This window comes from Macrotis lagotis, chromosome 2, assembly GCF_037893015.1.
Source record: "Macrotis lagotis isolate mMagLag1 chromosome 2, bilby.v1.9.chrom.fasta, whole genome shotgun sequence".
Classification (NCBI taxonomy): Eukaryota; Metazoa; Chordata; class Mammalia; order Peramelemorphia; family Peramelidae; genus Macrotis; species Macrotis lagotis.
The window spans coordinates 189,623,454-189,651,360 of NC_133659.1; the positions used below are offsets into that span (position 1 = coordinate 189,623,454).

Below are 27,907 nucleotides of genomic sequence, written 5' to 3' on the forward strand. Positions count from 1 at the left end.
GAGATATCCCCAGAACCAAGTGAAGTTTCACTATTGTGTTGAGTCAAAGTAGGGGAAAAGGGAGGGTGCCGTGTCCTCATTTTCATCTTCCCCCCAAAAATATCTTCTTTTATTCTATGATTTTTCCTAGACTGTTTTCCCTTTTCCTTTCTTTCCTGCTTTTACTTCCCTCCTCAGACCCCTCGGCATAGAAACAGTAAGGAGGCTGACCCGATGGATGCAGATAGCATGAAAAAAGAAAATTTTATAGAACAAAGGCACTGGAGTCTTGTGTCCTTCCCCCATCTTTCCACATGCCTAGCTGAAAGAGAAGTTTGCAGACACCTTTGCATTTGCTGTAAGACTCAGAGTAACTTCAGACACTGCAGAAGTGAGGACTACATATTTTATTTGTCAGCTCAGGCATCAGGGTCAGTACAGATCCTAGAATGAGTAGGCACCAGGCCTTGGATCTCTCAGGCCCTTCATGCCAATGTCTTCTGTGCCCAAACAAAGAAGATGCCTTTGACATCATCTACACCAGTCTGCAGGTACGCAGGCATGGTATATGTTCGGAAATCTCGAACCTGATACCCACTTCGACTCAAAGCTTCTCTCACGTCCCCCTCCCGAATAGGCACCACAGCCAGCTTGGCCTCCCCTGCCAGGTACCAAGACTCCTCCAGGGCTCCTATGAGCAGGAGGTGCCCACCGGGTCTCAGCAGGGTGGTGATGTGATCCAGAGCCCTCTGGAAGCTGGCGTGGTCAGGACTCACCGCCTCCAAGCAGAAGGCTGAGATCAGGGCATCAGTGGGCAGAGGGGCTGGGCTCCCAGGACCCAGTGGCTGGGGCTGGTGCACGTCGATGGGCAGGACCCTCTTCACTTTGGAACGAAGCTGGTGCTCCTTCTCCTGCCAGGACTCTCTGTGCAGGGGGACAGGGCCGGGGTGAGGACCCAGAGGGGGAGGGCGGGACCCTTGGGGGCTCTTGAGTCCCTTCATCTCCCGGGGTCCCAGGGGTGCCAGCCCCGCCCACGGGCTCCTCCCTGGCGCTCGGCCCTGCCTCGGGTGCCGGGCTTGGCCTGGTCTGGCTGCGCCAGCCCCGTCGGGTTCCCCGCCCGCCCCGGCCCCGGCTCCGGCTCACCCCCTGCCCTCGATCAGGCAGGCGTGTTGGCTGTAGCGGCTCCAGTCAAAGGCGCCGGGGTCCCCCCGCAGCCAGAGCCGCAGCTCGCGCCGGTTCCCCTCCAGGAAGTCCGTCATGGTGATGTCCTCGAAGTGCGGGCAGGCGCTGAGCAGCTGGTACACCGTGGGGCCCGAGCCCACGTCCAGGAGGCGCTGGCCGGACACCTGGCCTGGGGGGCAGCGGCGCTCAGCCCCGCCCCGCCGCACCCCGCTGCACCCCGCCGCGCCCCGCCGCACCCCGCTGCACCCCGCCACGCCCCGCCGCACCCCCGGCCCGCTGCACCCCGCCGCACCCCCGCTGCACCCCGCCGCACCCCCGCTGCACCCCGCCGCGCCCCGCCGCACCCCCGGCCCGCTGCACCCCGCCGCACCCCCGCTGCACCCCCGGCCCGCTGCACCCCGCCGCGCCCCGCCGCACCCCCGGCCCGCTGCATCCCCGCCGCACCCCCGCTGCACCCCGCCGCACCCCCGCTGCACCCCCGGCCCGCTGCATCCCCGCCGCACCCCCGCTGCACCCCGCCGCACCCCGCCGCGCCCCGCCGCACCCCCGGCCCGCTGCATCCCCGCCGCACCCCCGGCCCGCGCGCTCACCCGTGGCGAAGGTCTCGGCCAGGCAGCGCAGCTTCCAGGGCCCCACGCCGTCGGGGCGGCGCAGGTCCCCCCGAGGGGGCGCGTAGTTGTTCCGCAGGTAGGAGCGCGGCTCGAAGCGCCCGTAGCCGCCGGCCGCCGCCTCGGCCCTGCCCGCCTCGGCCCCCTCGCTCCGGCTCATCCTGCCCGCGGCCCCCGCCGCCCGGGCCGCCTATATACACCTGCCGCCGGATGCCGCCCCCCCGCCGCCCCCGCGGCCCCCCGCGCGCCGCAGAGCGGAGCGGCGCCGCCCAGGCCCCCAGGCCCTCGGGCCCCCCGCTCCCGCGCTCTCCCAGCACCCCCGCAGCTTCGTGAAACTCCAGACCAGCCCTTGGGGCGCAGCGGGGCGGAGCTCAGGCTTTAGCCCTCCAGCCTCGAGCCCCCCAACTCCGCTACAGATAAGCCAAGGACTGTAAGGCCTGCCCTGAAGGGCCTGCACCCGCTGCCCCTGCCCGCTGCCCCTGCCCGCTGCCCGCAGCCCGCTGCCCGCTGCCCTCTAAATGCGCCTCTGCTTGTCTCCCCTCGGCTGCCCAGGGCTACACACCTCCTCTCCACCGCTGGAGAGCTTGAGGCCCTCCCTAAGCCTGCTCCCGCATCCCGGACTCAGGGCAGCCCTGCCCCGGCTTTCTGCGTTGGCTCTTTTTCACTGGGATCTGACTCTCCCCAGCCCCATTCAGCATTTTCTTGGCAGAGACACTGCGGGGTTTGCCACTTCCTTCTCCAGTTCATTTTACAGATGAGGAGACTCAGACGAAACAGAGTGAAGTGACTTATCTAGGGTCACACCGCTGATCTGTGTCTGGGGACCCGTGTGAACTCAGGCTGACGCCGGGCCTGAACTCTGTCCACAGCACCACCGGCCTGAGTGCTTGTGATCATCGATTATGGGTTTGAAAGCAATCAGAATGAGCCCTGAAGACTTTCTATTCACCACACTCCTCCAGTTCCTCCTGTTGCTCTTTTCTCAGAACCTTACTACTACTAAAGCCTCAGTTTCTCCCCTGCCCAAGTTCTTTCCTCTAATTGCATTGTGGTCATGTCATTTAATCGCTTCTGCCTCCAAGTACAGGGGCTGCTGTCTCCCTTCCTCCTCTCTCTAACCCCCCCCCCCCCATCCCCAGTACCACAGGACAACATCAATGCTTCCTGTATCCTCGCTTCTGTTGCCCTGGGCCCCAGAGCTGGTCAACTGGTGTCTCCTTTATCCACCTCTGCCTACAGCCTGTCCCTTGATAGTTCTTATGATAGGGGAGTCAGCGGGGCAACCAGGGCCTGCCAAAGCGGAGGATTGAGAGTTAATGTAGTTAGTGGGCCTCCAGGCCCCTCTGCTCAGATCCACTTATCTAGTCCTGAACATGGGTTGGAAGGGGTACAGGGGTGGAACTGAGGGCAGAAGGTTCTGTTCCAGCCTAGGGAACAGGAGGGTGGGACCCTGGCAACTCCAATTCATCAACAGTCAATGTGGGGTGTGTGTGTGGGGGGGGTGGAGGATGTGAGGATTCTGTGGAGACAAGTGATAGAGCAGGGAAAAACTGCTCTCTTGGGATTCTCCCATGCTTCTTGGGGAAGAAATAAAAGTAGGGGCTACCATGGGGAGACTGGAGAAAAAGAAGGGAAAGGAAAGAAAAACCCTCTGGATCCAACTCTCTGCAATCAAACTTCCTAGGAGTCTTATTTCTTAAGAGTTAGTATTGAGTCTGCATACTTGAGTCCCTCCTCTGAGGCTTCAGGTCTCCTAGGTGTTTCTGGACTCCTTCTTTAGAGAGGGGTTACCGCCCCCCCCCAATGTCTTGCAGTAATCATAGCTCAATTTCCCGTGTACCCAGGGGAGAGGAAAGACTTGTTTTGACCAGGCAAGACCATAGAATATTGAAGGGACCTTAGAGATAGATGTAGTCTAAACCCTCCCAATTTTACAAACAGGATAACTCAGGTCAAGAGACCTAGATCTCATGGGGAGTATATAGCAGAGCTGTAATTTGAACCCAGATTTTCTGACTTTGAATTAGGCCCTCCTAAGCACCCAAATTGGCCTTCTTGCCCTCCTTGTATTCAGAGGCCCCCATAAACTTTAGATTCCTTCTCAGTGCCTAGACTTTCTGTCTCCCTCTTACCAACCTGCCATCAGCACTGAAAAGTGGGGGCGAAAAGGAGGAAGATTTGCTGGTGAGGGGGGGAGGAATGGTAATAGTGAGAACATTCTCTTCCTGTTTGCCCTCCATGATTAGGACATGAGTCACCCTGACATCTGAGCAGGGGGCAGACGAAGGAATCAGACCACCCTGCACTCCTGTGCCCTCAAGTACCCAGCATTTGTGGGATCAGGACAGAGCTGGGTTCCCAGAGGAGGCCCAAATATCTAACTCCATCTTCCAGAGACTTTTCTTAAGAATATGGACCCAGTATTGAGGAAGGAATTGGTGTCATTGACTTCTGCGTCCCCTCCCCCTTCTACCCATCTTGACCATGAACAGTCCTAACATCATTTCCTAGGGATCTATCTTTCCACTCATTTTCTCAGGATCTTGGAAATCTCTCTGCTTCTGCCCAGTGTGGAGAGACGGGGTTGAGGGGAGTTTGGGAGGGAGGGCTTGGGAAGGAGGAAGGAAGAAGCAGGCAGCTGCCTCTGTTTACAGCTTTGTGCTTGTACCCTAGCCTGAACACTGTCCAGAAGCCACACTATATTTAACTTAGGACCTTGGCAGGAGCTGAAGGACCATTTGAAGATCTGGACATCAAACGAATGTGGGCATTAGTGGGCTGGGCAGATGAACCCCAAGCCCCGAGGCCGGAGGGAAAGGCAGACGAGTGCAGAGCTAGCTTTTGATTTTATTGTAATACTAACAGATGATGCTTGGGTGGGACCCAGCCACTGCTCCCCCACCCCATCTACTCCCCTTGGGGCTCCCTCCTCCATCTCACATCCCCCCTCTATCTGGTCTCTTTCAGGGAGCTTCCTAACCCCCATTCACATCTCTCCTTTTCTCTCTAGATCCTGGTGATCAGCCACCTAGTCTCCCTTCTAATTCTTGTCAGCAATTTTCAGATGAGGCTGATATACCCCAGCTCCCCATCTTTTCACTATCATCTCCTCCCTCTGAGAGCTCAGAAGACCCATATGTTCTGCTTTTCAGCTCCCAATTCCCATCCTAACTCTGGGCTAACTACAAAGCTTTAATGACCAGTCCTCCCCTTGACCCCACCCCACCCCCCTCAGGTCTTAGACAGGTAGCACCCATAGTAGGGTGGCCACAGGAATGAGGGGAGGAGGGATTTTACTTCCAGAGTCCCTTCAGCCTCTTTGGGCTTCCTGGGACAGCGATCGGGATAGAGAGCGGCGGGGGGCACCTGGTTTGCCAAACTGGGGATGGCTGGCAGCCACCACAGGGGGCAGCTCCTTTTTGATCTCAACCACCTCGCGCTTGTCCAGGCACTGCCCCCCCAGAGCTGTTTCCAGAGCCAGGAGCTCCCGAAGCTGGATGGGGGTGGCCTCCCGATCTTCCTTGAAGCCCACCTTCGAGGGTGTGAAGATGGGCAGAGGCAGGGTCCTCGCATACGGCAGCTGGTACTCCTGCAACCTCTGGCCAAGGATACCCATCCTCATCATCTGCAAGGGTGACCGCTGCACCAGTGCCTGGCACTGCCCCTGCCGGTGGTATGTCTCTCGGTGTTGGGTGTCTTCCTCATGCACAGAACAACTGGAAAAAGCATTGTGTGGGGGAAAGGAGAACTTTAGTTTTTGCAAGGCAATGGGGTTAAGTGGCTTGCCCAAGGCCACACAGCTAGGTAATTATTAAGTGTCTGAGGCAGGATTTGAACTCAGGCACTCCTGTCTCCAGGGCCAGTGTTCTATCCACTGCACCACCTAGCTGCCCCTGAAAGGAGAACTTTAGAGAGAGAGCTGGGCCTATATCCCTTGTTCCCAAGGGTGAGAGGTGCCTATTCCTTATCCAACACAGACTGACTCTCCTGGGTCTAGCTGAATGGGTGTGTATGTGATTGTAGGATACCCCTACTTAAGGGCATCCCTGCCTTACGTTCCCTGGCTTAGTCTTGGGGTGGGGAGACTTACCCCTCCTCTGGTCGGGAAGACAAGGTCAGATCCTTCCATTCAGCCCAATAAGTTTCCCTGCGGTCTACATTTTCTTCGGACCACTCACAGGTCAAGTCAAGTGCAGCCATGGTCACTCTGGATCAGCTCTCTCTCTCTCTCTCAATCTGGTCCTCTCTCTGTAGCTTTATATAACCCCTACCTCCCCCCACTCCCCAATCTATTTTCAGGTCCATTGCGAAGGAACTATATCTGGAGACCAGACTCAGGGAAGAAGGGGGGGCTCTATGGAGAGAATGTGCATTTTGAGGGGGGCAAAGGAGGGACAGAGAATTGTCCTCTTTCAACTTGGGGGGTGGGTTAAGCCCTGCCCCCTCTTACTGACTTCTCCAGGATGCTCCAGGGCTAGAGATGGGGCAGAAATCACAGACTTGGCTGGACATTGACTGCTCAGTCTCCTTTTGGGGAGTGAGACAAGAGACAGATACTTCTGGAGCCCTCAGCACTCTCGATGCACCTTTGGGGCCAGCCACGGGTGTGCGTCACTGGGGTCCCTGCCCAGAATTCCTGCCAGGAACAATAGCTTTGCCCTCCCTCTCCCTCTCTGCAGAGGGAGGTTGGGGACATGTTTGTAAACAGATCAGCAAGTCCACTGTCAGGCGTTGGCAGGCTTCATGCCCCACGACCATCCTTTGTCCTTTGTCCTTTCTCCTGATTGTGCTGACCCCATTGGCCTTGACACATTCTTGACCCTTTAGGATATCTAAAGAGTCAACAAGCTCTGTGCTCCCAAACCCCTGGGACCATAAGAAAAAGGGCACATTTCCCTGTTACCTAACAGTTTCCCCTAGAGAGAGAAAAATAGTTTTGTTCAGGCTCATAGGTCCATCCCTTTCCTCAAAGAGGTGGGGGAAGGGGATGGTGGTGTTAATCCTTTTTCTGGTCTTCTGGGCACTGATGACCTTTGTCTGTTGTTTGTCTTTCCTAAAGCCAAGCTGGGCCAAAGCAGCTGCTCCCCAGGCGGCGCCAGCACTGGAGAGCAGCACAGTCCCTGGGAAGGGCAAGGTCCCCTCAGCTCTGCAACATTGAGCATGGGGAGGTGGGGTGGATGAAGGGTCTGGTCAAGGTTCTTGTCCTATCGCTTGAGTTTTTGCTAGAATCTGGGCAAGTCATTTCTTTTTAGGACTTTACTTTTCTCCTCTGTAAAAATAAGGGGGGGGTGTCAGAGCACAATTAGGTTCCCCCCAGCCTTGAATTCTACTCCTCAGAACAGGTGTTAATGCTTATTCAGTGTCAGTTGAGTCCAACTGTCTGTGACTCCATTTGGTGTTCACTTGGCAATGAGTTGCCACTTCCTTCTCCGGTTCATTTTATAGTTGAGGCAAACAGGGATAAGTGACTTGCCCAGGGTCACAATTGGTATGAGGCTCAGCTCTCTCTCCACTGTGCTACCTAGCCACCTATGCCAATTGAAATCTTGAGGAGTCCTGGCCCAAGGTCCCGATGGGGTGGGGAGGGATCTGTGGCAGAGCATTATGGGTGCAGAGGAGTACAGGTCACAGCTTAGAGCAGGGTCTTGAAGGACATAAAGTCTAATGCCGGGGCGGCTAGGTGGCACAGTGGATAAAACACTGGCCCTGGAGTCAGGAGTACCCGGGTTCAAATCTGGTCTCAGATACTTAATAATGACCTAGCTGTGTGGCCTTGGGCAAGCCACTTAACCCCGTTTGCCTTACAAAAACCTAAAAAAAAAAAGTCTAATGCCCTCATCTTCATGGGGGGGGGGGTAGAAGGAATGCCTCCCCAGGTTCTTTCTCTAGGTTCAACTGCTGTTTCCAAGGTCTGGAATGCATTTTCCCCTCCAGCCCCTGGTCCCATTGCCAACCGTCTTTGCCTGCTGGTCACAGGTCCTACCCTCCCAACTTCAGGGCTAGAGAGGAAACAGGAGTAGTTTCTTGTATCCATACCCCCTGTGCTCAAATGGGGGAGCTTGTGCAAGCACATGGGGTAGAAGGGCAGTCGTTCCTCCTGGACTAACTAAACCCCAAGTTCAGGGTCCCAGGGACAAGAGTGAGTGTCCACCCAGCTCCCAGCTGACTGCCCCCCCCCCCAAGTCACTACAACAAAAGACCAGAGTCAGACTTGATCCATTCAGGTTCTTTATGAGCTGGGTGGGGCAAAGGTCCCCAAGGAAGCCCTAGTGGGGGGGAAGGCAAGGGGGCAGAAGTAGCACCCAGGCAGGGAGAGTCATATCCCCTCCCTCCACCAATTTTTGTGGGGGGAAAAGAGTCCCAGACTCTTTAAATAATCGTTATTAAAAAAAAAATAATAAAAAAAATAAAACAAACAACTGATGGGAAAGCTAAGGGACCAATGACTCCCTATCCCACCCACTGTCATAGGGAGCTCCTGGTCCTGTAACACTGGTCTGGCAGACTGGGGACCTCCCTGCCTGTCATCCCAAGGCCAAAACTCTCACACCTTGACACTGCTAAGTAGGGAGGTGGTGGCTCTCCCCTCAATGCTGTCCTGCCCCCATGTGGTAGGATATGGAAATACCAGTAAGACAGACTCCCCTAACCAGCAGAGTGAGCCCTGGAGCGTCCATCCACCCCCTGCTCCGTAACACTTTGGAGAGCTGGTTGAGGACAGGGGCTCCCAAGGAACTGGAGCGGGGGAAAAGAGGAGCCCTAAAGACCCCAAGCCCCTTGCCTAGGGCAGCTTGCAGTCCAGGCTGAAGAGGAGGATGTCTCCAGGAATGATGGATGTTCTGTTAACCGCTTGATGGTGATGGTTGAAGGGCTGCTATGCTTGAGCGCACAACTCCCCAACCCGCTGCCGCAGGTGGAAGGCAAACTCAAACATGGTGGCAGCCAGGCTCTGGTGAATGAGGTATCGGGGCAATCGACCCTAGTTTGGGGGGAAGAGAGTCACTAGACAGGAAGGAGTTAAATGTCTTTTTTTGTCCCCTCTCCTCCCTCCAAGTTTAGAGGGAGTAGGAGAGAAAAGTGGTCCTTGCAAGTCCTCCTCCAGAGGATGCTGAGCTTGGGCTCAGTCAGCAGGGGGCTAGGGTACCTGATCACTGGCAATAGGCAGGTTTATGAAGCTTAGGAATGCATCTGCCCTGAGAAAACAATGTTCCTGCAGCCCTGGCTGAAGTCCCACAAACAGCCCCAGAGCTGGGGGTGGGGGATGAAGGAGAGAGAATATCCCCAAGTCCCAGGGGTGGGTGAGGGGGCTGGAGGATGACATTTACATAGTCCCACTTCTTTGGTACCTTAAGATCTGTGTTGAGGACCCAGACAAAGGTGCAGACTCGAGGGTTGTTAGGTGCTTTGAGGACAATGAAGCCACCAGGTCCATTCTCACCCCTGGGGAGAGTAAGGCACTCTCAGGCACGCTGCCCCATATTCCACCTGAACAACTCCCCTCCTCACCTCACTCCTGAACTTGAGCTGGGAGGTGTGGGCAGGTGATGGGGGGGAAGGGGGAGTGCCCACCCTGGGTCCCTTCACATGAAGCTCAAGCTGGCTCATCCCTGGCTTGCTCCAGGGGACTCAATTCCAGCTTCAAAGGCACACTCATTCTTGGCGGCCCTCCTCTGAGGTTGGGGGTCTCCACCCAACAGCCTGGTTTCTGAGGAACATCAGCAGCAAGACTGCCATAGGGGCTTTGTAAGGACAGGGCCAAAGGAAAACTTTTGTTCTGCTTGAGGCAGAGACTTTGGAAGGGGCAGATGGACTCCAAATAAGAGCTCTGGCTCCCTCACGGTCAGGACTGAGGTAAGAGATGGTAATAACATAGGGCTTAAATTGCAGGAGAGGTATCTAAGTAAAATTGAGAGGATAGCTTCTCTTCTGGTGGGGTTCTGAGCCTCTTCATAAAGAGGCAGAGAGATGCCCCACAACCAGGAATCAGCCTGCTGGGTGTCACATGGCTGAGGACAGCTTCCTGCCCATCCCCATGGTAGACCCTCTTCTGGCTCCTGCCCTCCCTGGGGGACAGGATTCCTGCCTCTTCCCTCACCCCCCCCCCTTTACTGCTGGGCTCCATGCTGTGCCCAATGACCAGTGCAGAGGCCTGGAAATATTAGTGGCTAAGTGGTTTATCAAGTGACATCCAGAGAATCTGAAGTCCCTGCTGAGACACACTGGGGTTGGACCATTCTCTTCAGAGAAGGGTCTTGCTGAAATAACCCTTAGGGTCTCACCTGACATATTTGTGCAGTGGGGGCTTGGCAAAGTGGCTGGTAGCCATGCCTGAGGAGAGGTATCTGTCCCTCCGCCTCTCAATTCGCCGAACATTCACAAAGTCCCTGGGAAGATAAAAGGAAGGAAGGGATAAGTTTACAATCAGGAGGTCCCACTCCTGGATGGGCCTGATAAAGCTGGAAGATGATGGCTGCAAGGGGAGTGGTCAGAATTGGTGATGGGGTGATGGGGCAGAGGAGATGGAAAGAGGGGGGGGGAGAGATTTAGCAAAGTAACTTGATTGGAGAAGGAAGGATAGCATTGGACCAATCCCATCTGGCTCAGGTTGTATGATTCTGTCCAATGAAGAAGCATTTAGGAAGAGAGAGGTTGCAAGGCAGCTTTTACCTGGGGGAGACCACACCTCCTGCAGCCCCTGAAGAGACATCATAGGTGATGAGAGTGTTGTCTTCTACTCGCTGAAGGATCTACAGTTCAGGAGATAATCAATATGACCCTCTACCAGCCACTCCCTCTGACCTCTGGGCTAAGCATTTCAGGGCTGGTAGGAGGTTGTAGAGAAGGGACAGGGGGTTCTAGCACCTCTGGTTCCAATGCAGATCAGGAATCTGGCCTCTTCCCTTCATTTTTCACCCAGAACTTCCATTCTTCCCTCCATGAATCAGGGGAAGAATTTCCTTCTTGGAAGGTGGGGAAGCCTAAGGTCCCCCCATGGGAGAATCCCGGGGCCTCTTGGCAGACTCACCTGGCAAGCATTCACAGTCTTGTTCCACAGGACCATTTTCTCCGGCTGCAAGATGACTTCCTGGTACACCAGCTCTGCTGGACACTGCAGGAATGACTGATGAGGGAAACAAAGGGGAGTAACCAGCTGGTCAACATGCTCTTGGTTCCAGAGGTGAGGAGGGGGGCTCCGCTTAGGATGGACCCTCCCCCTCTGAGAATCTCAAAGTCTCCCTGACTTCCCTATGTACTTTCTTCTTGATAGGATTTCAGAACTGGGAAGGGCTTGAGAGGTCATTCAGGTCAATCTGTAGCTAGGCAGGAGTTGCAATGCTCCCCCCCCCCCACCTCCCACAACTAGCCTACCCACTTCTGGACAGCTCTCACTGTGAGGTGGTTTTTCTTTCAGTAGAGTGAACTCTGCCTCTCTCTGTCTCCCACCCACTGCTCCTGGCTATGCTTTCTGAGACCAAATGGAACAAAATGAGGCCCCTTCCACAAAACAGCCCCCCAAACATTTGAAAATGACTAAGGATTTTCTCTGGGAATCCTTGATTGGTGGTCCCAGGGAGGCCTGTTGGTCAATCAGGTGCTAGATCGATGGCAGCTGTATATGGAAGGGTGGGGCTGCCCCTGGGATCCACTCTATGGGATCCACCCATCCACTCTCACCTTGAGGATGAATGTCTTGCCATGGAAAGGAATTTCAATAGTGTACACTGTATCCCCATACTCCTAGTGAAAAGAGAGAGGAAAGGAAGTTAGAGAAATGCAGCAATGAGGAGCAAGGTAGCTGAGGGTGATCACAATGGGGCTAAGATGAAGGGAAGGCAGAGAGGGTCTGGGGGTGATGGCAAATCTGGGTAAGTAAGGAACCAGTAGGAAGAGAGATCCCTGGTCCAGTAACAAGAGCAGGTGGGACACAGCTCAAGAAAGCAGAGGGCTGCAATGACATCCTAAAACATCAGAGAGGGAAGGGAGGGAAGGTTGGAATCCAAGGGGATCATAAAGAGTATCAGTTCCTCCAAGACCCAGATGGGAGCCATGGAACTGATTTCTGGAACAAGAATTTGGCCTTACTCTAGCAATCCTGTGCCACCACACAGTCTATTTTTCAAGGCCAAATAGATCCTTTCGACTTCCCCATCGGTCCTATCTCACAAAGCCAGGCCTAGTTTTGGGCTCACGTTATTCTTTTCAAACTTCCAATTCTCCTCCTGAGCCAGGATCTGGTCCACCACCTCCATGGCTTCCTTCCCCTGCTGGATATACTCCCGATCCTAGTACAATCCACATGTGCATTATTCAAACAGGTCCATACAAACGTTTTCCTTCCCAATTCCCTTCCCAGAAAAGGCAGGGGGTAGGCAGAGAGAAGAGGGGAGGAGGGGGCAGCAATCTTCAAGGGAGCCTAGTTTCCTCTTGCCCTCAGCTGCTCCATCTTTCCTCAGCATTACTCCTCATTCTCCCTCTCTAGGACATCCACCTTGGCTATCTTCATTCTTTCCCATGGTTCCCTCATCAGACTTCAATGACAGAGAATACAGTGATGATATGGACCATGCAAACTTTTTCGTGTGAATCCCTCCCTAACCCTGACACTACTTAGATTGAAAAACAGGTAACTATCAAAATATTTTTGACCCAAGACCTCTGGTCTAAATCCTCTTCTTAATATGTCCCTCTCAAAGATAAGTGACCCCTTCCTTAAGGTCTTTTTTTCCTGGGGGAGCCTGGCCTAGGGTCTTTGGGCAGGGGAATGGCAAATACCTGGCTAGATAAGACTTTTCTCTCAGCTCCTTCATCATCAGATTCAATGTCAGATCCTAAAGAAGTCAAGTGGAGAGAGGGATCAGTGTAAGAGGGAGAAGAGAGCTTGCAAATATGGGTATGTGAGGGAGGAGCACATATATTTTCCCTTTGAATCGGACATGAAAGAAGAACCCTAACCTTGCCTCCCTTCCTTCCCCTGTCCTCTTGTTTTCACATGGATTCAATTATTGAGGGCCACCTCCCTTCTTGCCCAACCTAGGCTAGAGGAGGAAAGGGGAGAATATGTATACAGTCAATGACAACATTAAGGAGAAGCTACATGTCTCACCTGCAAATGACTCTGGAGGAGAATAGAATTGCCCTTCAGACAATGCCCCAGGGAAGAGCAGGGGACCCCGGGCAGCAGCAGCCTGGGCAGCCAGATACCCTGGGGACAGATGCACAGATGCTTTGTTCTGTTTCCTGGCTTGCACGCCCTTATCCTCCCTTTAGCACATTGCTAGCCCCAGAGCTATCCATGGAAAAGCATGTCTTACAGGACCTACACTTGTCATATTTTTTGCCTATTACAAGCTCTATGGGTGATAGAGACAGGCAAAATGGCAAGGGAAAAAGACTTCCAGATAAAAGGAAAACCAGGAATCTGATAGCCACTGGTGAGTGATCATCAGTTGGAACTTGGAAAAAAACTACCAAGATTTTTCCAGTTGTCCCTGGACTTCTCACTAGTATCAGAAGGATATCCCCTCAGCATGACACTTTTCCACAAGCTTATTCTCTTCTCCAATCCAACGCACTTCCCCTTGGCCCTGCCAAACACTGGATCATAGGATTTAGAGCAAAAAGCAACTTTACAGATAGTCTAATCCAGTCTCCTCATTTAAAGTGGAGGAAACAGAGGCCTGAAAATGTAAAAGTGACTTGGCTGAGACGGCCAGATAGAAAGGGGCAGAACCAAGCCTCAAGTCCAGGCCTTCTGACTTCTATCTAGGGATCTTCCCATTCCACTTTACTTCCTCCTCATGGAACTCACATCGATCCTCCTCTGCCTCCTGGGTCAAGACCTTGAAGTCAAAAAACCAGGTCTCCAGCCAGGCGATGACGAAAGAAACGATGGGGAGCACGTAACCAAAGGCGCCTTTGCTGAGCAGCTGGGGAGAGTCAGATGGGCTTGGTGAGAGGGTGTACTGTTCCACCCCCAAAGTTCCACCCCTGGGAGGACCAAACCTGGCTGGCTATGAGTGTGTGTGAGGAGGGACCCTTGCCCTGACTTCAACAGCTCAAGAGCCCTCTGGTTTCTCTCCACAGATGGAGACAGGCTGGCACTACAGCAGGAGTGACTGAGTGAACCTAAGGAAGAGCTTCCCAATTATCAAAGTAGTGGGGGTTCCTGAAGTGGCAGAGGCTTCAGGAAAGGGAAAAGAGCAGAAGAGGAGTTTCCTTCTCTAGAGGTCATTGGGACAGGACTCCAGCCCTAATTTGCCCAAATATAATTCTACAAAGAGAAAGGAGGGAGAGAATCTAGTTGGGTTGAAGCACTGAAGGTCATCCTTTCTCAACTGTCCACTGTTGCTCCTAATATAGCACCACTGACAATAATAAGGGACATTATTTCCAAGTCTCTTCTTCTCCAAGATTCTTATTCCTTTCCCCACAAACCTCATGTAGAATCACTGACCTGAGAGAGGATGACCTTGACAATGAGGAAGGCACTGGACACAAGTGTGGTAATCTGGCCAAAGCAAGGAGAAAAGAAGCCAGAAGTTCAGGTCCTTCTTCTACCTGTTTCCCTTACTCCCACTCTCCCAAAGTTAAATCACCAATGTATTTCATGGAGGGGCCCTCCAAAGTGAATTGGCCATGGGGTTTAGCATCTTACCGCGATCACCCACCAATGTCGAAGTCTCAGCACGGCATAGCCCATCAGCAGCCCCGAAAAACGAAAGAAGGCTAAAAGCTGGGGGAGGGGGCCATGGGTAGAGGCAATCAATAAGCATTCATGTATTAGATGAGTGGGCAACATGTATCCCAGTCCTGTACTTGGTATCCTGGGTTTACAGGATTGGACAGGGTGCCTGTTCCCCAATCCCAGGGCTTACACTCATACTGGAAATGAATCAGTCCCCCTTCTCATCTCCAAGTTTCCTTTATTATCAGCAGGTAAATTTAATTGACTTTGTTCCTCCCATAGGACTAAGGGAGTGGGACCACACACTTCCTCTAAGCAGTTTCCCAGATAAAGTCAATCCACTCAGCCCTTGGCCCATAAAGAGCACACCTCACCCAATCACCATCTGTTTACATGCTTGGGGGAACCTCTGTGTGTCTTCCTCAGGAGACTGGGAGCTTCCTGGGGACAGGACCTAGGTGTTTTCCCCCATGAGACTGGGAGGAAAAATGATGGGTGAATGGGAACAAAGGAGGAAGGAGGAGAAAACCCAAAGAATGATCTGAAGGCTTCCAGCTGGCTATTTCCTCCATGCTTAAGTCACTCACAAAAATATCAAAGAAGGAGGACTTGAAGTTGTAGTGGATGATCTCTTCCTCTAGATTCTTCTTAATGCCCGTCTTTGTCTGGGAGTGGGAAACACAGAGAAAGAGATAGCGGATTGGTCCAACCATTAATCAGGGGGTCATCCCCCACCTCACTACCCTGGATTACTCATTCCTCAATCCCCCAATGCTTAAGCTTCTGCCAAAAATGTCAATAGGGAAAAGAATTTTGTGGTGTGAATGGATTAGTAGTGTCCCCTGATATAATACCTATACCCATATATTTATGAAGCATGAAGCAGGCTCATCAATATAGGCAAGCAGTTCTGGATACCTCAAAACCAAGAATTTATGACCCCATTGTCACCCAACCCCAAGGGCTAATAGAAGGTCAGTCTGGTGGAAGGCTGGGAACTTTTGTTTTCAAGGCAACCCAGACTGGCAGAAGCATTTCTAAGCAACCTACAAGTATATATGTGTGAGAAATGTGCAAAACTGACATGGAGACAGAAAAGAGATAGGGATGAGGAGAGAGAGAAAGCCTCTTTCCTCATATGAGGATATAGGTGGTACAGTTCTTAGGCCTGCCTTTCAAACAGAAGATCACAGTGAACATAATATTTGCACAACTTAATATTCTTCTACATTCCCAGCCAACAATCCATCTACAGAGTCAAAGGAGTCAGAGGGGGCTTGAGGGCAGGGGATGGGGAGAAAAAGGGTGTTGGGTGGTGGTGTCAGACAGAGCCCCAGGTGGTAAATCAGTTGATTAGATTTACATCTAATGGGGAGAATCCATCACTCTGTCTGGATGGTCAGGATGAAGGAATAAATGGTTTTGTCATTCCTCTCCCTCAGCCCCAATCACAAAATGTAGTTTAATACATTGGAGATAGAGCCCTTTCCATCCTGACTAAAAAACTGGACTAGAAAGTGAAAGAGAGGGAGTGTATGGAGGGCAACCAAACAATGATTAGAGCCTGACTTCTTAAGAGAAGAAGAGTCTAGCCACCTACCTTATGAACAGCAATTCAAATGAGGTTGTTAGTACAAGGAAGAAGATAGCTGCCCCCACCCAAAATCTCTCTGGGGCAGAATGATTGAAGCAAAGACTTGAGATTTAGGACAAGTGGTCTCTACTCCATTTACAAGCTCTGTGGCCTTTGAAGGCCTCAGTTTCCTCATCTATAAAAATGAGAGCATTACCTGGGCCCTGCCTACCTCACAAGGTTATTGTGAGGTGCAAATGAAACTGGAAAGTTTCTGAAAACTGCAAGTGTTATAATAACTGAAGGCACTATTATTTCCCTCCCACTTCTCTGAATCTTCTTCCTTCTCAAACCCACAAACTATGGTCCTTTCCAGTTCTCTGTTCCCAGTCCTCTGTGCAAGCTGACCCCTTAGAGAAATCATGTTGAAGATAGATCTGAAATAAGGGTTCAAATCCTGCCCTTGCCATTAACTAGCCTGTGGCTTCTGGGGTTTCAGTCATATCATAAGGGAAATGGTCTATAGAGTCTCAAATCTCTTTCAATCTTCTAACTCTAAAATCTCTGTCTCTAATCTTGATCTGGGCTGCAGACCAGAGCTACAGATGGGGATCATGGAATCCTACCTGGATTAGTGGCCTACCCTCCTAGATCATCCTGCTTCCAGGCTCACCTTTGGAAAATCCACCCTTGCAGACTAATATTCCTAAGGCACAGTTCTCAGCAAATTGGCCTCTGTTCAAACATCTCTGTACTACCCCCCAAGATATCTCTAAATAACTCTATCTGATACTTACAGCTTTTTGCAATCTGGTTCCAAACTATCTTTCCAGGTGAATATAACCCAACTCTAGCCTATTATACAAATAATCAAAAATTACCCTATTCGTTGTATGTATCACCTTCATTCTTGACATCCCGTCTTATCATCCTTTTCCCTCTGTCCAAAATGCTTGACCCCTTCCTCTGTTTGACCTATCCATCTTTTAAAGCCCAGTCTCTGTGAAGTCTCTTCTAGCCCACCCTCATCCACAGGGATCTCTACTGTCTGAGTCATATACTTCACCTCTCCTTGATTGGCTGCCAATGAAAGTTATCTTTGTAATTTATGTACATAAAGTCTAACTGGGAATTTTGGCATTGCCCAGGGCAAGTTGTCATCTAAGTTCAGAATTCAAATCTAGAATCTAGGAATGTTAAGAGATGGGCCATGGGAAGAGGAGCATTGCTAGTCCACTCCCATCTTGCCCCCATTTTAAAGAGGATTAGCTGAAGCCTAGAGAAGTATGTCTGTTCCAAGGCCACCCACATTCAGTTCAATGATCCAGAGCAGAGCGATGAAGAGCAGGTCGAAGGTGACAAAAAGGCAGAAGGTCCGGCGGACATCAGAAATGGCCCTTCGCTTCTCAGGGAGGGGTGGAAAGAAGGGCCGCTGGAAGCTCTGGCTTCTGGACAGGGAGGTGCTCAAGGAGGCCACAGCTGGAAGACTTTGCTCCAAATCCCTTGATGAGTTGACAGGAAGCTTGGTCATCCTGGGGGGACTTCCTCCCCCCCTCACTGGAGGGGAGGAAGAGTTTTCAGTAATGTATCTGTGAAGGTAAATAGGGGAGATGCTAGAAAGAGCATGACTGATTTTCTGTGGGGGGGAGGTGATTGGGATCTAAATCTGGGGCCTCTGGCACTGTTGATTCCCAATTAAATGGCCCCTACTCTATTCCCTTGCTCCCAACAACCCTTCCCCCACAGCAGCTTGCCAGCCACCCTCCCTCCACTGTCTTCTAGAAACAACAAACACACAGTCCCCTCCCCACCCCCAATTCACAGCAACAGTGTAATTAAGAGTCCCTAGAATTTTAGAATCTTTTTTTCTTAGCAATTCTATTAGCCCACACCCATCCTCACCCCCACTGTTATCCCTTGGGATCTGAGTTTCTTCTCCATACCCACTCTTCCCAATCCCTTCCCAGGGCACTCCTAAGAGTCCAATCCAGCCTAATACTGGTCAGGCTGGATTGCTTTGCCAACAGCCTGCCCCCTTTCTCTAGGAGGAGGGAGCCTAAGCTCTGTTCTTTGTTTGCTGAGGACAAAGCCACATTCCCTTCCTTCCCTCTCCTGGCAACCCTGGGGTGGGGTGGCAATGAGGTTTGGGAGGGAAGACACTTCTTTGTATGAATGAAGACCATCACAAGAGCAGGACCAACCTGCTAACGGTGGTGAGGATAGAGGTGGGAGATATCCTCTTCTTCCCTCGCCACTACCCATAGTTATTTCCCTGATTCTCTGGAAGGAGGAAGGAGGAGGAGGGAGATGGAGGCAGCACATATATCCCCAAGATCTAGCCTGTGAAACACAAGTGTGTGGGGCACAAGAGCCCCTAATTCAAGACACTGATATTACTACAATCACCCAACATTTTCTTAGTGTTTTGTTTTCAAGCATACTCATATCCAGCCTTGCACTTTGAGGGAGGCAATAATGGCTCTATGTACGTAGCACTTTGATACTTGCAAAGTGATTTCCTCCTTTGATTATTCCCCATGAGCCACATGGTAGCCTTATACAGTAGCAACCATTATTACCCCTATTTTATAGGTGAGGAAACTGGGGTTGTCAGAGGTGAAGAGACTTGCTGGTAAGTATCTGGAGGGAGGTGTATTCAAGTCCAGCTCTTCCTGACTTTAGGTTCAGCTTAGAATCTGCTCTGCCAGGTTCTATTTTCCCCATTTTGCAGATTTTGGAAAATGAGGCTCAGACAGGTTGAATCATTAGCTTCCTCCTTGAGTCAGAGTATGAATGATCTTAGAGATCCCAGAATGCAATGAGGCTTCAGGTCTGGGCCTCGGTACTTGTGGAAAGAAGCCTGAGGCTCCTTTCCCTTTGGTACATGAAGAAGCTGCTATCTCCAGTTTCAAAAAAAGGATGTTTTGGGGGGATTTAGAGGGGAAAATTCAGACAGAGATTGAGGGGTGTTGGGATTCAGTTCAACTAATGCTCTGTGATGAGTGGGCAGTCCAGAAGGATATGCTACAACTTCTCTCTATTTCACCCTCACTTTTCTTGTAATCATCTCTGTTCTACCTCCTTCCAAAGAGATGGAGGCTGATTAATTATAAGTCAAGGACTACAATGACCACATTGAGGATCCCCTTTTAGGAAAGGAAAGGAAGAACACTGACTTTTCTGCTACTGATCTCAGGGTGCAAGATCTAACAAATTCATTTTAAAAACTCATTCATCCTCTGGGCCACTCAAGGTAGGTAAGGTAAGAATAAAGAGACAAGCAAGTGATCTATTACTGGGATTAATTAAGGTCTGCTTCTCCCCTTTCCCTACCATCTCCCAGGATCTCCCTCATTCTCAATAATCAATCATGTGATATTGGGGCAGGCAAGGCATGGGGGGTGGAGTAGGCTTTGGAGAATTGGGCTGGTTTGTATCCAGGTCTCTGAGAAAGAGCACACCTAATTTTGCCCTAACCAGGAAGTGGTTCTGCTTTTAAAAGATCTCAGATTTTAAAAACTACTGATGCTCTGCCAAGGTAATCAGGAGAATAGTATGGCATCCCCAAGCTCCTCAAAAACCAACTCCTCCTCCTATCCCCCCCCCCCAACATCTCTTTGCATATTAAAGGCAAGTTCAATCTATTTACATGTAAGGAGTACAGACAGCTTGGAGTGGAGGATGAGAGCAGACAAAAAAAGGGAGTCATGATTTTAGGAAGTATCTATGTTCTTAGAATGGGACTCAGGAGACTGGTCCTCAAGGGAGAACAAGGGGAACATTTGTGCCCGGGTCAATAATGCTTTTCTTTACTGCCAGAGAAAGCATCCCAGGGGGGTGATCATCCACGGGACTGTCCTTCCTGTGGGAGAGTGGGGGGCTGCAATAATTTGGATAAAAGACATGGTGACTGGTTGCTGACAATGGGCCGCCCCAATATCTATTAGCAGCATTAGAACATTGTTAAATGCCCATTCTTCACTCCCTTTAGGAGGGCAATAACATTTCTCTTTGTCTTTATTCATGTCTGCCTCTCCTTTCTGTTTCCTCCAGGTCTCTCCTCCCATCATGCCATCTCCACTTATCATTTTTCTCATCTTTCTCCCTCCTCTCCTCCTTCATCTATCTGTATGTTCTCTAATCTCTTCTTTTCCTGTCTCTCTCCTTCCCAGATCTGTCTCCACGTTTTTTTCTTCTCTCTGATTCTCCTCTAAACTGTCTCTCTCTGCATGCTGCCTTCCTAAGTAAGTCTTTCTTCCTCATTTCTCCTTCCCTCCCCCTCCCTTCAAGAGCAAATACAAATGACAACAGTTTGGGCATTAGACAGTACAGCATCAACACTCACTCACACGTCCAGATAAACCCAGGAGAAGTGAGAGACACAAATGGGTGGGTGGGGGGGCAGGGAGAAGTTTGTCAGAGATAAGATTGAAGGAAAAAATAAAAGCAAGCTGGAAAACCAAATTTAATTTAAAAATGTAGAATGAATAGGGGTGGGAAGGAGGGATGGTCAAAAATCAGACAAAGACATTTCTATCATTTCAAATTTTCTTGAGTATTGAGTTCCAATCTTTTGATACAGGCTGGTTTGGAACTCTGGAAATCTGGATTCTTTAGAGGATACTGGTTCTAGTCTGGATTCTGTCACTAATTTGTTGTGTCCTTAGGAATGTCACTCCTCAGCTGCCTCCTCTGTAAACTAAGACTCTATCTCTTAGTATCTCACTAGCTCTGATATTCCAGGGTTCTCTGAAGTCAATAACAAATGAATTCTAAAATTGAAAACAGCTCAGAGATCTTTAAGGTTTCTTTCTAGCCTATACTTCTCTTTCCATTAGGCCAGGGAAGGCAGGACTGAGAAAGACAGCAGAGACAGCAGTTGGCAGGGCCAATCCATGAGTTGATGTCCTTGCTCTATTAATAGAGTGCTCCTTAGAATTTTAATATAACTTTCTCCAATTTGTTACATGGCAAGCTCAGTGGGGTATAAGTTTAGTTTTTGCAGTATCCTTCTTAGATCAAACTGTTTTTATACATGAACAAGAGAAAGAGAATGGGTGAATGTTGTGATGTTAGAGACCATCTACCTCTTGATGTTGGAGACCATCTTACCTCTTACTCACTCCTCTGGGAAGCAAGAAGCTCTCTGGCCCCCAGTTTAGCCAGTCTGCCCCCTAACTCAGCTGCTAATGTCCCTATGACATTCTCCAGTACCAGCCTGCCCCCACCCCCCAGCACTGACAGAGGTGTTAGAGAATGAATTACAGGGCGTGAACAAGTCCGCCTGGGATGGCTGCAGATTTGACACTTAATTTGTTAGAGGGAATTAAGCTGCTAAAGCAAAGAGTGTGTGTGTGTGTGTGTGTGTGTGTGGCGGATTTAAAGTTTTAACATCTGAGGGTGAAGAGGGAAACAACAGAGGCAAGGGAGCTGCCTCCATGATATTTACAATTTGTGTAACTTGGGCAAGTCACTTTACCCCCCCCCCCCCCCAGTATTCTCATCTGAAAAATAGAAGAGTTGAACTAGAATCTCTGAGCTGCAGACTTTTGTTCCTATGACCAATGTCTTCAGACTCAAGGAATGTTAGAGCTGGAAGGGGTCATGAAGTTTATCTTAGCCAAGGATTGTCAACTTTTTTTTTTAAATCACAGGCCCCTTTTAGTAGTCTGGTGGAGCCTTTGGATCCCTTATCACATGTGAATTCCTTATCACAATAATATTTTTAAATTCACAAAATATATGGAATTACAAAGAAAATCAATTGCTTTGAAATAAAGAAGTAATCTTTCCCCCATATCAGTTCATGAACCCAGCAATGGAAGGCCAGTGGTCCTTAGGCTAAGAGCCCCTTATAGAGGGTAATTCTCCCATTTGACTGAGAAAGAGCAATGGAGTCTGAACTAAGCCTAGCAGACAGCTAGCTCTCATCAGAGAGAAGTCACAGAAAGACAGAAACCAGAAACTGTTCTCTTCCCTCTCTCCCTAAGAAAAACTAAGACCTAGTTCAAGATACAAGAGTATGTGTAAGGGGGCGACTAGAAGGCACAGTGGATAAAGCACCAGCCCTGGAATCAGGAGTACTGGCCTCAGACACTTAATAATTACCTAGCTGTGTGGCCTTGGGCAAGCCACTTAACCCCATTGCCTTGCAAAAAAAAAACAAACTAAAAAACTAAAAAGAGTATGGGTAGAATCTCTCCTGAAGGGCTTTTACCAAGAGGTATCTGAGGGAGAAGTAAATAGTAAGGTAGCTAGAGCAGGGTAGCACTCCCTAGTTTGACTGGCTCCAGCTCCTAAGCCATTAGATTCCTGTAATTCTCCTCCATCTTTGCCTAAAGTGCGATTTCACCCATTCACATACACACACAAACTCACATACACACACACACACAAACCAGCTGATTAGTCACAATTATCCTCTGAAGCCACTAAGAGCCTGTCTGACCCCCCAAAAGAGGAAGTTTCCCCAAGAAGAGGAAGTCTTGGGGCCCAGGGTATTCCCATGCCCATCCATCTGGTCTACATCCCTCTTCCCGGACAAGGGCATTATATTTCTATAGGGCTTTGCATTTTTTTTTTTTTGTTTTTGCTAGGCAGTGAGGTTAAGTGATTTACCCAAGATCACACAGCTAGGTAATTAAGTATTTGAGGCCAAATTTGAACTCAGGACCCCCTGACTCCAGGGCTGGTCCTCTTTCTTCTTTACTACCTTGTTGCCACAGGTGCTTTACATTTTTAAGTAATTTTCTGACAATTCTGTGAGATAGGAGTATTATCTTCATATTACAAATGAAGAATCTGATAGATGTGAAATGATTTGCCCATGATCACACAACTACTAAGGGTCTGACTGGACATTCAAACTCAGGCCTGCTCTAATTTGATTTTCTATGCTCTTTTTCTCATACTAATTTGTCAGTGACAAATGGGAAAGACAGAAATAGGGGCACCCTGGGCTGTAGATTCATGACCTTCAGTGCCCAGAACAGCTCTCTGGGTACTGGCCCTTACCAAGTTTTCTCCAGCTAGCTGGGTGAGGGCTGGAGCCTGCAGGGAAAGACAGTCTTTACTGGTCGTGCCTCAATTAGAGGAGAGGGGAAGGAGTCCCTGGAACATTGCTATGTCCAGCTCTCCGAGAGGCTTGAGAACAAATTTACTCAAATCTTAGAACAGCCTTGTTTCAATGACCGGGGCTCTTCCTCTTGTGTGCTTCCCTCCCTGTGAGGAGTTGGGGAGTCAGAGTTAAATCTCTTTTATGAGCACCTCCCTCCCAACTCCTGCCATCCCGTTAATGCTTTCAGCAGTTATTAGGTGACAGCAGCCGATTTAGCATGGCTCAGCACGGGCCCCTGGTTCACACCCTAAATCTGCCTACCCCCCACCCCATCTAAACACATATGCTCTTTGAAGTCACATCCCAGCCCTGCACCCACATAATGTGGTGTCAGCCCAAAATACCGGGCTCTTCCCCCATCCTGCCTCAGCTGACTAATATTTCAAGCTTTGTCTTTGGGTCTAATCACCTAGTCTTTACTCATTATAAACTTCACTATTTTCTAATGTCTCTCCTTTGGCCCCCTCAAACCAACCAATTTCCTGAGTCTCCTACATCGAGAAAAAGGCCTAACTCTTGATCAGTGAGTTACTCTATGCTTGGTGGGCATGGGCTTTTCCACAGTAAACAGGAATAATGAAGATCTAAGAGTAGCCAAGCTACTAGTTTCCTAAGGACTTTGCTCTCACAATCCTACCCACATACACACAATATATACACACAATTAAGTGGCACTGAGGAGTTTTGCTCCTTCTGTTTCCCTTCACAATAACCCTGGGACAAAGAAGAAAGGGGCATGAGATGAGACTGTAGAAACCACATCCTAAAAATACACACATACACACACACACACACACAATAAAGAGACACCACTGATACCCAACATGGATGAAGCTGCTGTGAGCCTGTCTTGTTCCTTTCCCTGGTATTTCCTGATCCTATACTTAGCCCACATTGCTTCATGAGGGCCCAGGGTCAGTGATGGTTGGCAAAGTAGATGGGACATAGCTGAGGACATCTAAGAAAGGCTATTCTTCTGGGAAATAGAAAACAAAGAACTGGTATGATTCCATCAGAGGGGTTGGTTCAGACTAGGCAAGTGCATGTAAATGCACAGAGTTAATTTTTCATAGCTATCCTAATCTGACTATAATCTCCACCTGGATAGGGGAACCACAGTCTCTTAAATATGGTTAGATGAAAACAGGCTAGTAGCAGAGGTTCCTTTTATCCTCACTCCTGAAACCCAGAGAGCTACCAGATGCCAGAGACCAATGCTGGGTTGGAGTACTAATGGAGACAGCATCTACTTCATTTTTTCCCCAAAGTATGAAAAAAGAAACTGAGGGTGCAAATGGCTAGGCAGCAGGATACTTTTGTTCCCTCCTTCAACTCAATAACAAGGCCTTTTGAGGGAAACCTTCACTGCCTCATCAAGTTCCTCACAGGGTACTGCTCTGTCCTTTTTGAGATAAATGCTTTTTTCCTTTAGGCTTCTTTCTACAGATCAACATTACCTTCTCACTGCCCAGACTTCTCTGGACAAACTAAATCTTCCCCATCTTGAAGGACCTCATTCTGAGTCTCTGAGATAGTTAAGTTTCCAAGGCTTAATCACAAAGTTGATCCTGGATTGCATTTCTACATCCAGTTTTAATATGGGGGCAAAGATATTCATGGACCTATTGCTAGGACACTTGCCTCCCCTCCTTCCTCTCTACCCCCCATTTGAGAAAGGGCTAAAGCTTTATTCTGTTAAGCAAGAGATTACCTGAGAAATAAGGGGATAGGGATGGGGGGGGAGATATAGGGACATCATAGATTTTTCTCTCTCAGTTGTTTTTGGCAAGTGCAAGCTAGAAAAGAATAGTAAAAGGAAAGTAAAAACAAAACCAGATTTTCAGATCTGGTTTCCCAGAACCCTTCCCTTCATCCCCTCCAAAGGCCCAACTCTTCAGAAGGTACTAAGTACCCTAGTCCAACATCCATCAGTCCCTGGCATCTGAGCTTCAGAGATGAGGTTAAGAGGAGCTTATCAAATTCCCCTACAAGGTCAGGACCTCCTTCCCCCAAAATAGGAAGGATTTTAGCTTTTATAAAGCTTAGGCAGCAGAAAGGGAAAGTTGGTTTCTTTCAAAGTTGGGTACCTTCCCCTTCTACTACATCTCTGTGAACCTGTTTCTCCTCATGGATAGTTAAGTGGGGAAGGCTTTCCCCCTCCCCCAAGTATTTGGGTTCCTTAATTCAGATAGTTAAACATGCTACTAATGGGTTCCTTTCTCCTAAGAGTCAAATCCCTTCAGGCAGGGTCAAAGTGTTCCATGAAACCCTGGCCAGGGACAAGATCCTCCCAAATGTGTACCATGGGCTACTGATGACCAAAAAAGAAAAAAGTCCTGGTTTTGAAGTCAGAATACTTAGAATTATTAGTTGCATGCCTCTTGGCAAATCCCTTCACATCTTCTAGTCTCAATTTTCCCGTCTGTTAAAACAGAGATAACTACTTGAGAAACAACTTAAGGTTATCTATGCTTCTCAGGGATTCATGTCAAGGGTGCCATGGAAATGACTGCATTTCTGACATGGATACTGGTTTCTTTCTTCTTTTTTTTTTAAGTTTTTTTAGTTTTTGCAAAGCAATAGGGTTAAGTGGCTTGCCCAAGGCCACACAGCTAGGTAATTATTAAGTGTCTGAGGCCGGATTTGAACTCAGGTACTCCTGACTCCAGGGCCAGTGCTCTATCCACTACACCACCTAGCTGCCCCTGGTTCCTTTCTTCTTGAAAATCTCACTCTTACCTGAAGTTCCAAGACAAACTAGGTTGGACCCTTAAGAAATTTCATCCATTAGGTGAAAGAGCTCTAAGAGTACTGTAGATGATCATGTTGTTCTGGAATACCACTTCAACTCAATCCTCTTCTGAGGTTACCTAATTCTCCAAAGTAAATGACTGCTGGGAGAAATGTCCAAGAACTCAGGCTACTAGTGCCCCCTGAATTCTTGGAAAAGGGGTTTACAAGGCTAACATGTCACGTCTCCTGCTCTGCAGTCTAGGGGATACCATTTCTCCTTACTCCTGTTCTGTGGCTGGTAGAAGCAAACAACGTCCAGCTCTTTACCATGTAGACAAACGAGTCCCTTAACCTCTTCAGGTCTTGTTTACAGCCTTAATTCCCCCCTTTTTAAAATGAGAGGGTTGAATTGACCTTTCCAGGTCCTTTCCCTTTCCAAAAGTCTTATGAAGTGAAATAATTAAGGAGTGTTCCTGAGAATTCTAAGCTGTGCACATGAGTGGGGGCGGGGAGTAAAGAAGTTAGGTTTCCAGGGTGACAGGAATGTGGGTAATTGAGGATTTGGAGAAAAGATAACTAATCCCAAGGTGGAGAGAACGAATCTGCCTAACCTGGTTGCTGCTTTAGCCTTCCCTCTTACTCAGATGGGTCCTACATCACGCTTAGGGACACAACATCATGACAACCCCACCCCACAGACACAGATCTCTCTATTTAAACCTTTTCTAGCACTGTGGGTGGAAGTGTGGGGGAAGCTGTCCCTGAGACTCTTGAACTGGAAATGGGGTGGGGGGAATGGCGGCTCTCTAAGCTGGGTTCCGATGGCACAGTTCTGAGGTGTACGTCTGGCAGTTAGAGGTGATGAAAGCACTTGGGGAGAGCCCTGATGGCGGGGTGTCCCCCCACGCCCAGCACAGGCTCCCCCACCAGGAGCCCCTGTGACAGGCCTGTGACAGCCGGGGGGGGGGGGCTGCAAGTTACAGGTAATTTCAGGCATTTCATTTAAGGAGCCGTTGGGGGCGGGTCCCAAGTGGGGGCGTGGAGGGCGGGAGGGGCTGCAGGCCCCCTCCCACACAGCCCACCCTCCCCGGCACCCAGGCCCCAGGCCCGGTGAGGTTCTCCCCTCCCCCCGCCCCGGGGAAATCCTGGGGGGGCTTCCCTCCCCCCACGGAACCGCGCGCGCGCAGAAGGAACTCTCCTCCTCTCAGGGCCAGAGACGGACGGACAGACAGAGACAAGAATGCGCAAGGGCCGGAACCTGGGGCGCGGAGGGGCGAGGGCAGGGACGGACGGCGGCAGCGAGGGCACCAGGCCGGAAGTAGGCGACAGCAAGCCGCGGCCGCCCGCGCCTCTCCTACCTCGGCCCGGTTCTCCTCCTCGGGGCCCGCCGGCTCCATGACGGCGGCGGCTCCGGCCCTTCCTCCTTCTCCGGTTCCCGGGTGTCCGGTCCCGGCCGGGGCCCAGACCGGAAGTCGCCGGTCTCACCGGAAAGGCTTCTTCCCGGGTTGAGCCCGCCCCCCGGGGCCGCGATTCTCCAGCTCCCGCCCCTTCCGCGATGCCCCTCCCCCCGGTGCCGGGCCCCGCCCCGGGCCCCGCCCGCACTGGCCGGTCGGAGAGGCGGCTAGTAAGAAGGTAACGCCGCAGAAGGGCTTTCCGTCCACCCGCGGGGGGACACAGGAACTTCCTTCCTCCTGAGGCAGCCACTGCCACCGTGAAGGCGCGGGGGGGGGGCTGCCCCGGGAGGCGGGTCCGGGAAGTAGCCAATCCCGGGGCTTGACTCCTCCTCAGCCACGCCCCCTCGGCCCGGGCCCGCCCACCGGGCCCCTCCCCTCACCATCTCCACCCCAGCCTACCCTCAGAGAGGAAAAAGTTACTAAAAATCCTCAGTCAAAAAACTTTGCAGACCCCCCCCCAACTGCCCCAAGGAACCACCCAGTCGGCTAACAGATGTTTGTTGGGGGACAGAGAATGTGGAGCCAAGCCCTAGGGGAGGGCAAAGTGCGGGCAGGACCCTGCCCCGAAGAACTTAG

General features: G+C 50.5%; 3 protein-coding genes and 1 long non-coding RNA gene across 7 annotated transcripts; 1 reads left to right on the forward strand and 3 right to left on the reverse strand.

The window, feature by feature from the left end:
• Nucleotides 1–248: 248 nt before the first annotated feature.
• Nucleotides 249–1,946, reverse strand: PNMT (phenylethanolamine N-methyltransferase). The gene is made up of 3 exons (XM_074224029.1): nucleotides 1,752–1,946; nucleotides 1,123–1,330; nucleotides 249–903 (listed from the first exon to the last, which is right to left on the reverse strand). The coding sequence occupies exons 1-3, from the start codon at nucleotides 1,927–1,929 to the stop codon at nucleotides 465–467; spliced, it is 825 nt and encodes a 274-aa protein (XP_074080130.1). The 5' UTR covers nucleotides 1,930–1,946; the 3' UTR covers nucleotides 249–464.
• A 2,650-nt stretch (nucleotides 1,947–4,596) lies between these two features.
• On the reverse strand, nucleotides 4,597–6,061 carry TCAP (titin-cap). The gene is made up of 2 exons (XM_074224035.1): nucleotides 5,860–6,061; nucleotides 4,597–5,485 (listed from the first exon to the last, which is right to left on the reverse strand). Exons 1-2 carry the CDS (start codon nucleotides 5,967–5,969, stop codon nucleotides 5,080–5,082), a joined length of 516 nt encoding a protein of 171 aa, XP_074080136.1. The 5' UTR covers nucleotides 5,970–6,061; the 3' UTR covers nucleotides 4,597–5,079.
• A 118-nt stretch (nucleotides 6,062–6,179) lies between these two features.
• On the reverse strand, nucleotides 6,180–27,394 carry STARD3 (StAR related lipid transfer domain containing 3). Of its 4 annotated transcripts, none has more exons than XM_074224033.1 (16): nucleotides 27,236–27,394; nucleotides 18,229–18,307; nucleotides 17,337–17,616; nucleotides 15,042–15,119; nucleotides 14,425–14,502; nucleotides 14,224–14,277; nucleotides 13,579–13,696; nucleotides 12,874–12,972; nucleotides 12,543–12,598; nucleotides 11,960–12,052; nucleotides 11,445–11,507; nucleotides 10,795–10,890; nucleotides 10,437–10,516; nucleotides 10,049–10,153; nucleotides 9,116–9,209; nucleotides 6,180–8,748 (listed from the first exon to the last, which is right to left on the reverse strand). In XM_074224033.1, the coding sequence occupies exons 3-16, from the start codon at nucleotides 17,556–17,558 to the stop codon at nucleotides 8,644–8,646; spliced, it is 1,341 nt and encodes a 446-aa protein (XP_074080134.1). In that variant the 5' UTR covers nucleotides 17,559–17,616; nucleotides 18,229–18,307; nucleotides 27,236–27,394; the 3' UTR covers nucleotides 6,180–8,643. The 4 variants fall into 4 exon arrangements, with proteins under 4 accessions (XP_074080134.1, XP_074080133.1, XP_074080132.1 ...); XM_074224032.1 differs by having other exon boundaries at nucleotides 18,229–18,367; XM_074224031.1 differs by lacking the exon at nucleotides 18,229–18,307 and having other exon boundaries at nucleotides 27,236–27,393.
• Nucleotides 10,316–14,387, forward strand: LOC141513836 (uncharacterized). The gene is made up of 3 exons (XR_012475889.1): nucleotides 10,316–10,947; nucleotides 12,250–12,393; nucleotides 13,854–14,387. It is a non-coding gene; the product is annotated as an uncharacterized LOC141513836 (long non-coding RNA).
• Nucleotides 27,395–27,907: the final 513 nt, after the last annotated feature.